This window comes from Lampetra planeri, chromosome 51, assembly GCF_965212315.1.
Source record: "Lampetra planeri chromosome 51, kcLamPlan1.2.h2, whole genome shotgun sequence".
Classification (NCBI taxonomy): domain Eukaryota; kingdom Metazoa; phylum Chordata; class Hyperoartia; order Petromyzontiformes; family Petromyzontidae; genus Lampetra; species Lampetra planeri.
This window is the reverse complement of record NC_136157.1, coordinates 4,083,964-4,097,651: the sequence shown is the minus strand read 5'-3', so window position 1 is coordinate 4,097,651 and position 13,688 is coordinate 4,083,964. Positions and strand designations below refer to the sequence as shown.

Sequence of the window (13,688 nt, the reverse complement as noted above, 5' to 3'; positions counted from 1 at the left end):
GACCCTTATCCAAAGGGAGACTGGGCCAGTGGAAAATTGTGTCGATAAACTCAAACATTGCACATCGCGGGTTGCAAGGGGGGGGGCGGGGGGAAAAAAAAGAAGGTGAGGGTGGGGGGCAATTTATGTATTTTAAAGACGCATATACATATGTTTGTTGACCTTCTTTCGCACCGTACGTAGTCAACCTTGCTCATCGGTGGTGCGGGTAATCCGCTGTCCCTTTGCGTTCTCTATCAAAGGATTTGGTTTACTCGCCAAACGCGTTTCTGTGGTCACGTGGCCACCGAGTCAACGACCCGCGACGAGTGAAACGCAGCTCGGAATCACGCACACCGTTCATATACTTGAAAAATGTAGAGTGTTTGGCTGCTATACATTTTCACACGATTGGATCAATACATTGATTGGATCAATGCATTGAATACGTCCATGGGCCCAGACCAAAAAAAACACTTATTGGTACCACCTGAGGTGGCAAAGTCTAGTAATGAGTTTTGTCATCCTTCATGTGTTTGGGACATATTCTGATATGATAACATTTGCGGAGTGGAAGCTTAGTTGTAGTTACCATGACTTTTATACCCATACCCTATGACAGGCGTCCGGCACGATGAAATGTGCATTATTACTGAAAGACTACCTCGACCAAAGCCAGTTAGGTCACAAACTGGTCTTTATTGGTTTAAATACACAATGAAAACACAGGATAATAAGGAATACCATAGTGTTTTTTTCGGTAAAGTCACGTAGGTATAAAATAAAAAAAAATCACGACGTTTCGATCGCAACACAAGCAGTCGTCCTCAGGCGAAAAAAATATAATTCAGCAGTGGAACTGCTGAACCAGCGAGAGAGCTGTTACAACAAGAGGTTAGATTTCGATTTAAAGCTTTCGTGACTGCAGGGATTCATCTTCTTGGTTCTTTCGGTAAAGTCACGTAGAAGGGAAGTAATAAAATAATAAAAATAAAACATAATAAAATAAAATAATTCTCACGACGTTTCGGCTACAACGCAAGCAGCCGTCTTCAGGTGAAGAATGAGACACTGCCAAGCTTGGAGCTTATATATAAGCTGGGTTGGAGGTGGAAGAGCGCCTAAACAAAAAGAATGTGCATATGAAGAGGAATTCATATGAATATGCTAAATTCCTCTTCATATGCACATTATTTTTGTTAAGGCGCTCTTCCACCTCCAAACCCAGCTTATATATAAGCTCCTAGCTTGGTAGTGTCTCATTCTTCACCTGAAGACGGCTGCTTGCGTTGTAGCCGAAACGTCGTGAGAATTATTTTATTTTATTATGTTTTATTTTTATTATTTTATTACTTCCCTTATACGTGACTTTACCGAAAGAACCAAGAAGAAAAAACAAGAGGTTATTATATACGTGGCGATGGGCAAGCAAGCGGAGTCTGAGCTGGAAAGGAATTCCGTCCACGGACGTAGGCACGTCAGTTGTGTTAATGGGGGAGATTAGGGAGAGAGGGATTAGTGAGGTAAGGAACTACTTGAATATTATAAACATTGAGATTCGCATATACTTAGTCAATGATGCATGTAATCCCATATATATCATTAGTGTGTATATGTGAAGAAGGTTACATTATTGTTATCAAGCTCTGTGTGTACTTAGATGGTGTTACAAGGGTAACCAAGTCCAGAATCACCATACTGTGCATCAATGTATACTACTACCACCACAGTAATACCATCAGAATCACCACCCTGTGCCACTCATAAAACTGCTCGTCTATCTCGTCATCTGTCTCCCCGAGTTCAAAGCCAGGTTCTGGTTCATCCTGCAGATTTTGGTTGCTGCAGATCTGTAACCTTGCACATGCCTGTGCATGTCAGTCCATTTGACAGGCACGTGCAGCTTGGCATTTTGCATGCACGCACACACTTGCATGCTAGCAGTTCCAAGACCACATCTGGTGCGGGTGGGTAGCACATCCAATAAATGGCCAACTTGCCATAATCGTCTGTCCATTCATACTCAGTTGGGCTTGGCACCACAGGGTTAGACTGCAGACAGCACTTCCAGATTGCTGCCTGATAGTTGGCTCGTTGAACATGCATGAAGAGACAGTCTCTACATGGTGGCAGCTGGCTGGACTCGACTTCTCCCCTTTTGGTGCAGAAGAGCTGGTAGCGCAGTTCGTTCACCTCACCAGTGCTGCTGTTAGCAAGATACATGCGACAGGTGAACGGCTCAATTTTCTGGAACAGCTCATCACTCACATTCCATTACTATCTCAGTCGACTAAAAGTCTCTTAGCAGGAAGTGTCCTTTCTCACCATCTTCAGGGCATTCAGCTTCCCTCGAGCGGCGAATGCACTCACAGTGTCGCAGCCTGTGAAGGCGTGTAAGCCAATTAGGCTGTCACAGATGCTGCCTCCAAGTGACCTTGCCAGTTTGCTGAAATCGACAAACCGTGTGCGGTTCTGTGTCCCACACTTCTGGTAGATGGGACAGGTGATGTCCTTCTGGAAGCCAAGACAAAGCACCATGACATCAGTGTCCTCAGCTGTGATGATAACTGCCTTTGAGCACACATTTTTTGCATGCAGAAGCAGACGGCTGTCAGCTCCTTCATGCGTGGAGTGCAGCTCTGCTACTTCCTCACACTCATGTTCTGCCAACTTGTAGCAGGTTTCCTCACAGATTATGTACAACACCTTGCCATGCAGCATATTTCTGTATCGTGGGAGTTTCCACTCTTCCACCAGAAACTTGATGAGACTGGTCTTGTTGGAGGGACTGCGCAGGAATTGTCTCCACTGCTGGGCGTGGTGTCCCCCTTCAAGGTTCTTTAACTGGAGAGCGGTGTCTGCACCCCATTTCAGTCGTTCAGCATCTTTGATTGAAGTCTGTCGGTAGACATCAAAAACATACATTTTCTCACTTTGTGCCCCTTTGTGGAGGACCTGGGTCAAGGCTGACTTTACCACATGTGCAAAGGTTTTGTTGTTGCCATTAATTTTTTGGACCAGGCTCATCCCATCAATGATGGAAGTAGATGGGGTTGGGATGTCTTCTGTAGGAGACACATTCTCTTCAAGCTCTCTGGCAAGTGCAGCCTTGTTCGTTTTTCGTAGGGGCCCAACAGCATGTGCCAGTGCCCATGGCAGTGGGCCCAGTGGGTGGGCAAGGACATCCTTCATATTCACCTTCCTGCTTTCAGCCACCAGGATCATGTGGCTGAACAGGTTTCTATCTGCCTTCAGAACCACATCCTGCGCTTTTTTTTCCATGTGCTGTTTTTGTGCTGATATTGGAGAATGTCGTCAGACTTTGCTTGGTCATCTTGTCGTGGAATTTCACAGATGGTGGTTTCTCAGTTAACCTTGTTTGCTTGAATACCTGGTAGGCCTCTTCTCCTATCTCAAGAGATATCTGGTCACATCAGGTGGAGCCATGGTGCCAGTGGAGAGGCTAATCAGATATGTCTTATCAGGGGACATATGATTGATACAGTTATTCTCCATAAGGTCAATGAGAGACTGGACTTCATCTCTCTTGATTCTTGGACCCTGTAGATCTGGATGGGACAGTTTGGACCTGCCTTGACCTATCAGGTCTCTCAGCTGTCTGAGGTACATGCTTCTGTACTCAGCTGTTAGATAATATTTAGTCACAGCTCCTGGCCTCAAGCTGAATCCATTTGTCCCTCCAGCTGTTTGGGTGTCTTTGTTCACCGTTTCTTCTATAGCTTGGTCAACAGTGATTCGGCCAAAGTGAATAGTGGAGCCTAGTTGGACTGAGAAGCCTCCTTCCATGAATTCCGTGTACACATCTGGATGTGTGATGGGCAGCTGAGACATATGGGCGTAGTAGTAGGGGAGGTAGCGTGCATAATTAATCCTATCATTAGCGAAGCACCATGGGATCATTGCTGGAATGATTGCCAAGTGTAGCATCCAGTCTCCCTCTCTGGATGCTCGGATGAGCCCCAACAAGATTTCAACCATGTCCAAATAGGACATCCAGAAGGTCGACAGGCTGCCGTTTCAACCTCTGAGGAACTCGCGGTAGACTTCAAACTTTTTCATGATGCGTGCACATGAGCTGTTCTCGAGGACCTCCTTCAAAGCGGCTTGTGACACTTCTTTCCCAAGGTTATCAATGGTCCTCAGTGTCTCATCCAAGAGTTCCTTCCAACCAGGACAGGAAACCATTCCATGTCAGTCGCATGAGAGCCTCATATGGGAGTTTGTGTAGTCGCACTGCCCTGCTGTACTTGCAGCCATCCATAACACCAGCAATGGAGCCTTCTGTGATAATGGCAGACTCAATGCAGAGGTCTCGGAGTCCAGCATATTGGAAACGCCTTTTTGTTATTGCCAGCAGTGTGCAGATGGTGTGCAATACCCCAAACTCGGCATTCAAAATCTTATTTTGAGAAAATGGCAATGCCAGTTCTGGCATTATGATGCTCGTAGCAATGAGATTTGAGAGTTATACTTGTGTTCTCCCTCTTATTGCCATGACAACAAAGTAAATAGCCATATATGCCGAAGCTAGACATCTGCTCCAGAGAATAAGCTTTTCAATGATATGCAATTAAACTAGGTTATTTCTTAAAATGCGGAGACAAATTGCGATGAAAGATGCTAAAAAACGCTAATTTAAGGTTTTGTTTATTTTTAATAATCAATTATTACCAATAACAAAGTTATTGGTAATAATTGTGTGCATGTTATGAAATTTTACAATTTATAGACGCAAAATATCAAAAAATATCAAAATTGACAAATTGAACAAAAATCATTATTTTTGCCTGTCGTACCTGGCCTTAACTAATAATCTTAACAGGTACATTAACAATGCATTGAGGGTAAAGTTATCACTTTAGATATCTTTACTGAACAGAAATTATAAAGAACCACCAGTACTTGCCTCACCTGCCAGTAAATTATCATGAGCAAACAAGCTGCTAGAAACAGAAGTAAAACAGAGAGCGCCAATCTCTTCCAGACTTAACGAAGTCACTGAAATTGAAGAACAAGCGCGAATAAATGCAAGAATATGTATGAAATACATCCCTTGGGGACGAAAATCTATTTCGTAAATTATTTATTGTCTTAATTAACAGCAGAGGTGTTGGAATGTTTAACTTGTAACGTCCGGGCAAATAGGCGTGATTGCGATAGGTGCAAAAACAGGTTTCCTGCGAGAAATGTTTTACAGCTGCTCATTTGGAAAGGTTATCATGTATTATTTTACTTATGTTGGTGTAACAAATAAAATGGCACTCTTGAAGTTTTGCCAACTTGGGTGATACCGATATTCTGGTCTGGCCCAAGGACTATTTGTTAAACACAGAATGAATGATTCATTAATCTTCCAGCACTGATTGGTGCGGCCACTTAGGAAACACGGTGGGCTGAGATGCTGTTGCTACTCCGATCAGTTGAGCGTCCCTATTATATTATTGTACGTGCGAGAGCACACCTGAAAACCTCAAAAGGCTCAGATACGGAGCGATGGGCTGCCACTACGGAAAGCCTGGGTTCAAATCCAGGGAAGGCGAGTCGCCTGTGGGTTAACCGGATTCTAAACTGTCGTGAGTTCATGATAATTATTATTTCCTACATTTGATATTCAAGCCATTCTTATCGTGCAAGGCTATCCTGATGGTGCGGTGTTTCACAGTCAAGCTGCAGAGTTTGGCAATGTTACTGGTTGTGATCCCAATTCAGTCATTGGCAGCAATTTTTTTTTAAGTTTGGACCGTGACACCTGCACACATGGCCCACTACCTTTATCAAATAACATCGTAAAGTCCTCTGAGAATCAGACAGTGCAGATGTGTTGCTTAGTACCCCACAATATAATCCAGGGTGGCCACTGACTTAAAAAATTGCTCTTACCCATTTTTCTCTTTGGTTTCTCATTTGCAATGAAGCATCATATTGCAATGACGTGGTGCGCTGCAATTTCCAGCGTAGAGGCCCCCTCCGTACGAGTCCGAGAGAACAGGATTTCTGCAAAGTTGATGCATTACCGAGCAAAGAGGGCAGGAAATCTGAATAAATCTCACCGTGGGCCATCTGTCACTGGACCCGTCTTCCATCATTGTGGCCCGGCCGCGAGGCTGTGTGAATGTCACGATTCAAGTTGAGACCGGCGAGTTTCTCCCCCCCCCCCTCAGGTCCTTTTTTTCTCTAAGAAAAAAGTGAAAGTGAACGTAAAAACATCTCGCTGTCTTTTGAACTCTCTTGAAACTGAGTCACTGGATATTGCGGTATTTGATCATGCGGTGGTTCCTCCCTGACTCAATCAAAACCTTCCGTCTCCAGACTCTCGAATCATCCAATCGTCAGATCATCTCCCTATTCTGCCCTTCTCTTTTTGTTCATTTATCTACATCCATCTCTCATCTCCCTCTGTCTCTTCGCTCCTATCTCCTCAAGTATGGATGCATTATCGGTGGCTATCCCTCTAATCCGGTGTTTCTGAAACGTCTATGGCCCGCGGGACCACCTGACCGATGTAAACATTTCCACGGACTACCCAACCAGCCCCCCATAACGCATTAAAGTTATATCTCTAAATACCAGTTATACAAAATAATTCATATTACTAGAACATAAAAAAAATGTAACACAGCTTTTATTTTTTATTTTAATCGGTGGCATATAGATCTTAGAGTTAGGATATATTCATCTAGGTAGTTTATGTAACTTTTTATATATATATATACATTTCGTGAGTAAAATATTAATTAATGTCCAAAACAAAAGAGAAAAACTTTGTCATTATTTCCGGATCAACCTCCATTTGCATCCCCGCCCCGTGGACCACCTGGAGGACTGACACGGACCACTGTTGGTCCAGGGACCACAATTTAACTGCCACGGTGGCGAGATGTTAACTACCTCGCCTGGTATACAGAAGGTCATCGGTTCGACCCTGACGCCTGTATATATGGATTCTAGATTTGAAGCTTTCGTGACTGCAAGGATTCATATTCTTGGGTTTTTGCGGTAAAGTTACGTAGGTAAAAATTTTAAATTAATTAAAGTAAAATAAAACAAATAAAAAATCACGACGTTTCGGAAGCAACACAAGCCTCCGTCTTCAGGTGGAACCGTCACAGCCACGACAGCTGTATTAAGTACTTGTGATTGTTTCTTTTGTTTTATTTTTCTTTTATTAATTTAAATGTTTTACCTACGTGACTAAGAATATGTATATATGGAGTTCGTGTGTTCTTCCTGTGGTCACGTGGATTGTTCTCCGGGTCCTCCGGTTTTTCCTCCACATTTAGAATAAACATTCGTTTGGTTACATTATCCCCCTCATCCCCTTCTTCCCTTTTTTCCCCCTCTCCTGCAAATATTCTGCTCCTGATCTTTTCCCCTGATGGTGGTGGTTAGGAGGGCAGTGAGCCCTCAAGTGTATATAGTAGGTGCCCTACTTGAGGGCGTCACTCCGAACTGTGGTGTGTTTTTGAATAAAAAAAAGACGTTATCTTTTGACGAAATCAAAATCTTTATTTATACTGGAGGAATCCGATGAGCTATGAATGTCTTTTTCACAGATGTCCAGTAGTAAAATCACCTGGGGTTCACCGAATATCATCAAATCTCAGAAGCAGAGCTGGATTGAACCTGGAGAGTGCTTGCTTCGATGGGTTGTTATGTGCCACTGCTGTGATACACTGTGGGCAGCAAAGGGTAGTGCTGCCACGTTTATGCGCCCGCCTTCACCAACGCAGACTGGTGAGCGTGCGAAGGTGACAACAACCCCCAGGATCAGAATGGTGTTGGGAGACCATCATCCAGCAGTGGATTGACAAGAAATCTGCTGCATGTAACTGAGGCTGTTGATTCAGGAAATCTATTTTTCAAAGGAGACCTGGATGCTTACTTTCTTGGCATTTTAATATATATATATCTTATCCGGCAACATCACCAGATGTAAATTTTAAAAAACCTCTTGATTGGCTCCCACACAATGAACACAAGCGGCAATAAAACACTTGAGACAAATAGCTGATGTGAATCCAGTTGAAGAGCCTCTATGCGCCCGGCATTAGGCAGCTGGCTCGACGGTGTGTGCTTGCGAGACACCTTGCATTGAGCGCAACAATCTCCGCCGCGTGCGGTGACCGTCCCAATTTGCTTCGTCGTTTGCCACTATTCTGGTGGTTTTTTGTTGTTGTTCAAACCGATGCAAGTCTGACACCTAGTGGAATGACCGCGTGGTTTTATTCAAACACCGCGTAGGTTTTCGCAGCTGTGCTATACCGTAGAGTTTCTCCGATGGTTTATTTTTTTTGGAGGGGGGGGGGGCGATACGTGGTTACAACCCGAACGCAGATTGGAGAAAAAATGTATATTCGCAGTTTGCATGTCTGTCTCCCCATGGTCGCGTGGATTTTTCTCCGGGTCCACCGGGTTTTCCCTCCACATTTAGAAACGGGGTTTTAGAGTATTTGGCTGCTATAAATGTCCACTTGATAAGCCACTTTGTTGAGCAATAATTTGTGACAGCCATGTCGCTTCTGAAAAAGAGCTGTAGAGCTCAGTGGGCCTTACCTGGTAAAAACAAAAAAAAGTTGAAATAGCTTATAGAGATGCATGACCCAATGTGTATTCTGATAGATGTGTATTCTGATAGATGTGTACCCGATGGCCCTTTTTGTCGTTCCACTGTTAGAAGAGGGTCTCCCCATATTATTTGTGGCCAGATCGCTTCTGAAAAATAAGCTAATCTAGATTTGAAGTTTTCGTGACTGCAGGGATCCATATTCTTTGGTTCTTTCGGTAAAGTCACGTAGGTATAAAATACATTAAATCACGACGTTTCGATTGCAACACAAGCAATCATCATCAGGTGGGAAAACCACAGCAATATGTTTTTTCTGAAGTGGGAGAGAGATGCCGAGGTAAGAGGTTATATAGGCAAAAAATGTTTTTCTTGCTGTGGTTTTCCTACCTGATGATTGCTTGTGTTGCAATCGAAATGTCGTGATTTAATAAATTTTATACCTATGTGACTTTACCGAAAGAACCAAAAATAAGCACATTTTTTAGTCGGCTTTACCTGGTCAAACACAATATTGTAAAACATTTTTTTTATCTTTTTCGTAATGTTCTAACCTCTCCTCTTCTTTGCACTTGTATTGTGTGTCGTTGTAATGTTCTGACCCGCCCCTACTGGACATCTATGAAGAAGAAAAAGAGCTCCATCGCTTATCGGATTCCTCCAGTATAAATGTAGATTCTGATTCCGATTGTTGCTCGCGAACAGCACCACTTGCCCCCAAAAGTCTGTTGAGGCTTCACGGGGGATCTTTGTCTTTGTCGCCCTCTCTGTGTGTGACCGAGCAGCACCAGGACCCGGCGTCGTTCGGCGCCAACTCGCTGCTCGTGAACTCGTCAATCTCCGCGCTCACCATCCGCTACACGCTGCTGCCGTACCTCTACACGCTGTTCCACCACGTGCACACACAGGGTGGCACGGTTGTCAGGCCCCTCCTGCACGAGTGAGATACCGCACCATGCACGCACCCACCCATCGGCCGCTTGGCACAGTAAAGGGGCACAGTTGGTGGTGCATCTGCCTGTCATCTCAGTCAGTGAACCCATCGCACCTACTTCGACACTTCACGTGGCCTCAAAGTGCACCTGGCCTGGCACAGGCGCCGTGGTGATGTCACCGTCACTTAGTGGCGAATCGTGGGTATTGGTGTGTGTGTGGGAGTCTCAGCCTCAAATGAGTACCTGGTTGCTAGTGTCTAAACTTCGCCACAAGGGAGACGAAGGCGGTCGGGCATGGTGCTGGCCACCCACCCCCTCGTGTGCCATGCCGGCCTTCATAGCTGCTCCCTGGCAGCACTTGCCCCAAGTTGGAGACAGTCGCCTTCCAACAACAACGCTCACAACAATTAGTGGACCGCCAGGCGGCTAAAACACAGAAAGTTGGCAGAGTTGGGAGCACAGTTGGTGCATCTGTCAGTCATCTCAGTTAATTCTAGATTTGAAGCTTTCGTGACTGCAAGGAATCATATTCTTAGGTTTTTTCGGTAAAGTCACGTAGGTAAAACATCAAAATTAATGAAAATAAAATGACGGAGACTTGTGTTGCCTCCGAAACGTCGTGATTTTTGTTTTGGTTTTTATATTATTTTATTTTCATTAATTTTGATGTTTTACCTACGTGACTTTACCGAAAAAACCTAAGAATATCATCTCAGTTAGTTAACGCATGGCACCTGGGTCTGTTCTGTGACCTGCCAGCCGGTCTTCGACACTTCATGTGGCCTCAAAGTGCAGTTAGCATGGCACAAACTGCGTGGTGACAGCACTGTCACTTAGTGGTAAACGACGGTTGTTGTTGTTGTGTTAACCATCTACGTTATGAGAATCCTCGTTTTCTCCATGCATGAGTGAATCTGTCACATGCAGAGCTTACGCGTTCCTCAGTATGGGATCATTCTGATTGGATGGCACCAGGGACCTATGGTTTTGATGATACAATCGTTTTTATTAAACTGAATACATTTGCAGATATTCATGGGATTTGTCATGAAGATGTTCATGTCGACAGTATAGCTTCCATGCTCTGGTGATACTCTGCTAAATTGTACAACATAAGGTCCACAATAGACTAATTATCATTTGGGTGTTTCGGTAAAGTCACGTAGGTAAAAAATCCAATAAAATAAATGAAAACAACTATTTATTAGATTTTTTACCTACGTGACTTTACCGAAAAAAACCACAGAGTATGAATCCTTGCAGTCACGAATGCTTCAAATCTAGGATTAATTATCATTTGTTTTGCAAATTACTGTATCGTTATGGAGTTGATTTATATATACATCTTATTTCATGACAAAATACTTTTGAAGTAGAAACAAGTGGTAAGTAAAGTAAAGAATGCATAGCTATTTTATACATTATAGTTGCTTGTTCAATGATGAGAAATTGGAAGACTAACCGCTAGGCAATGCGAAGAATGAATTGCAGTTGAATGAAAACGATAGTTTGAAGTGATCTCTATTTGTACTCTAAATTCAGCAATGGACAAAAACTCACAAAAATACATTTACAAAGTTATGGGATATTAACATGGCAGTAATTGTCAAATCGCAAACATAAGAGGGGAGTCCTGTATGTTTTGTATTAGATGATTAACAATTAAACCCTCCCGAGTAAGATTAGAAAATTGTGCATACGAACACAATGCTAATCAGCCATGTGCCGGTTTAATTCGAGCACGTGACTGACAATCAGAAGGTCGCAAGTTAAAATCCAGACTCGGGGCTGAATAAACCCATCAGACTATGGGATTGATAAAATGATTAGCGCTGTGTGGGACTCCAACAGTGATTGTCGTACAGAAATAACTTTTTCCTACCCTAGGAATGTGGAATTCCTACCACTGGCTCAGAGTTGCCGATAGACATGAGTGGCATGATTTATTTTTGATTGAACATACGCTTGTCTGTTGTCTAACTGCATCCTCCGTTGTATATGTGGAGACACAGAACAAGACTTCTGAAATGTTTACTCAATTCACTCCGGTGCCTCTTCTCTACATTGTTTCACATTTACCCAGGTTTCCGTCTGACCAGGAGACGTGGGGCATTGACAGACAATTCCTCTGGGGTGCCGCTTTCCTCATCACCCCAGTACTTGACCCGGTGAGTGAGTGTTGGTGGTATTCGCCCATTGTATTCATTTGCTTTGTTGTATGCCTGGCAGCGACAAAAAAAATAATCTTGATTTCAGTTGACATTGTGGCAAGGAAATAAGTAACGGGAGCCAGTCCTTGGTGTGAATGACCTGACAAGCTTCAATTCCCATGAGGACAGTGATGATGGTGATGATGCGTTTTCATGGTGACGATAACTACCGTGGAAACGCTAACGATGTACTTACATTCATGCTGGTTAATTATACTCGGCGGGTTTTCATCAAGCTCGGAGATGCAATGTAGTTTGTATTTGGAGATAATTATTTCCCAGTGCAGGGCCCCCCCCCCTGTCAATAATGGAAAATGCCCCCTAATCAGAGCACTTGGCAGTGTCTGTAAACAATGGGCAATTCAATACAGTGGGTGGCACACGATTAGCAGAGGGATTGATTCAACACAGTGGGACAACAATTGGACAGCTGTGATGAATAGCATGTGCCTTTAATGGACCAATATGATGCAGGCGTTAATCCTAATTAGCTGATTAATTGTTTATTACGGGGAATATCTTCCAAAATCATGAAAATTGCTGGTTCATTTATCACTTATCATAATAATAAATAAATTATGTGGCTCGCTGTGACAATTAATGTCACTCGTTAAAAATGTTCTAAGAAGCATTCTGCCAAATAGAATTTGTTTGATGCAGTCGTGCGATAAGGCTGCTGTGTACGAAGTGTCGAAAGGCAGATTGCGTTAGGACAAGTTGCCTTGCGCGTGTTGCAGACGAGGTTATAGGAATGGCTCTATCATCGTGGCAATGAAGTAATGGCGTTCCTCCAGTATCATTAGCATTGTTCCTAATTTCCCCAGGATCGGTTGTACAATTTGATATATCTGCATTACCGATATGTATCCTTGTAATACAATTTGTATATATTAACATAAATATGGGGATTCTGCCATGGAGTAGCAAACTGTACTTTCAATCCAGGAGTTTTTTTGCCTGGTTCAACTCTACCGGCTCAGCAGTTAGAACTGTGGGTGAGTTTCACGGAATTCGCCGTCTCTCTCCACCGAGATGTATATACACGGATGCACTGGGTCGCGTGTGCTGGGGCAGTGGCCCTTCTTCACGGCACTTAATGAGGCGAGAGAGAGGAGGCAGAGTGAGACGAAGTGTGTCTCATTGCCCGAAGCGTCGCCTCTTATACATTTGTTTATTTTTTTAAAGCAGCGCTCTTGGACGGATGTGCGTTTGAGTCGTTCCGTCGCCTGTGGTTGCACTCCGCTTGCAAAGCGGTGTCACCCACCGAGTGATCTATACATAGTAGGTCTCTCAAGGTAGATAAATGATGACAATTATTTCCATATCCAATGCCACGAATAGCAGCAGCATCATCATCATCCTCATCCATCAATAAATAATGGGCGGATTGCTTTTGTGAAACCTGTGCATGCGGCAAAAGTTTGCAGGTATGTGCGCACGCTCGGCTATAGTTAATCAAGTTTTATTTTTGATAGATGACAATTCGCCTTGTGTTGCCACTCCCTGCGTCGTTTGTCACGAAGCCTAATGTCGGGCTCTTTCCATGGAAGCTCATTAATCACCATTATCAACCCTCATTATCATAATTGCTGTCTAAAGTGTCAGGTTATAACTTCGCAGGAGAACACACAACATGTAAATCCCACCTTCTAGCCAAACCGGTGACAGGTCCCAATGCCATTCACGTGGCCGTTCGCATAAATTGGTTTGATGCGGCACTGAATTTCCATTGACGTTTCCAGCTACCGCTGATAGGGTTAGGGTGACTCGGCGCTTAGTGCTTCCAATTAAATCCCAAATCAGGGGTAGATTAAACAAATACCCCTGTCCGATTGACTCGCTTTCCCCTGCCATCGGAATGTCGAATATCCAGCAGCAGCAATAGAGCGCCTGCGGTGGCGAGATGTTATCTCGCTCGCCTGGTATGCATGAGGTCGTGGGTTCGATCCCAACTCTGATGCATGTATATTTGGAGTTTGC

General features: G+C 43.8%; 1 protein-coding gene across 4 annotated transcripts in view; it reads left to right on the top strand.

Annotated features, from left to right (window-relative positions):
• LOC144734529 (sucrase-isomaltase, intestinal-like) overlaps positions 1–13,688 on the top strand; it is a 332,315-nt gene that overhangs the window by 269,879 nt on the left and 48,748 nt on the right. For all 4 annotated transcript variants that reach the window (XM_078616769.1, XM_078616770.1, XM_078616768.1 and 1 more), the window contains 2 exons: positions 9,349–9,503; positions 11,582–11,666. In XM_078616769.1, coding sequence (XP_078472895.1) covers positions 9,349–9,503; positions 11,582–11,666 — 240 coding nt within the window. The remainder of the gene's footprint in view (positions 1–9,348; positions 9,504–11,581; positions 11,667–13,688) is intronic.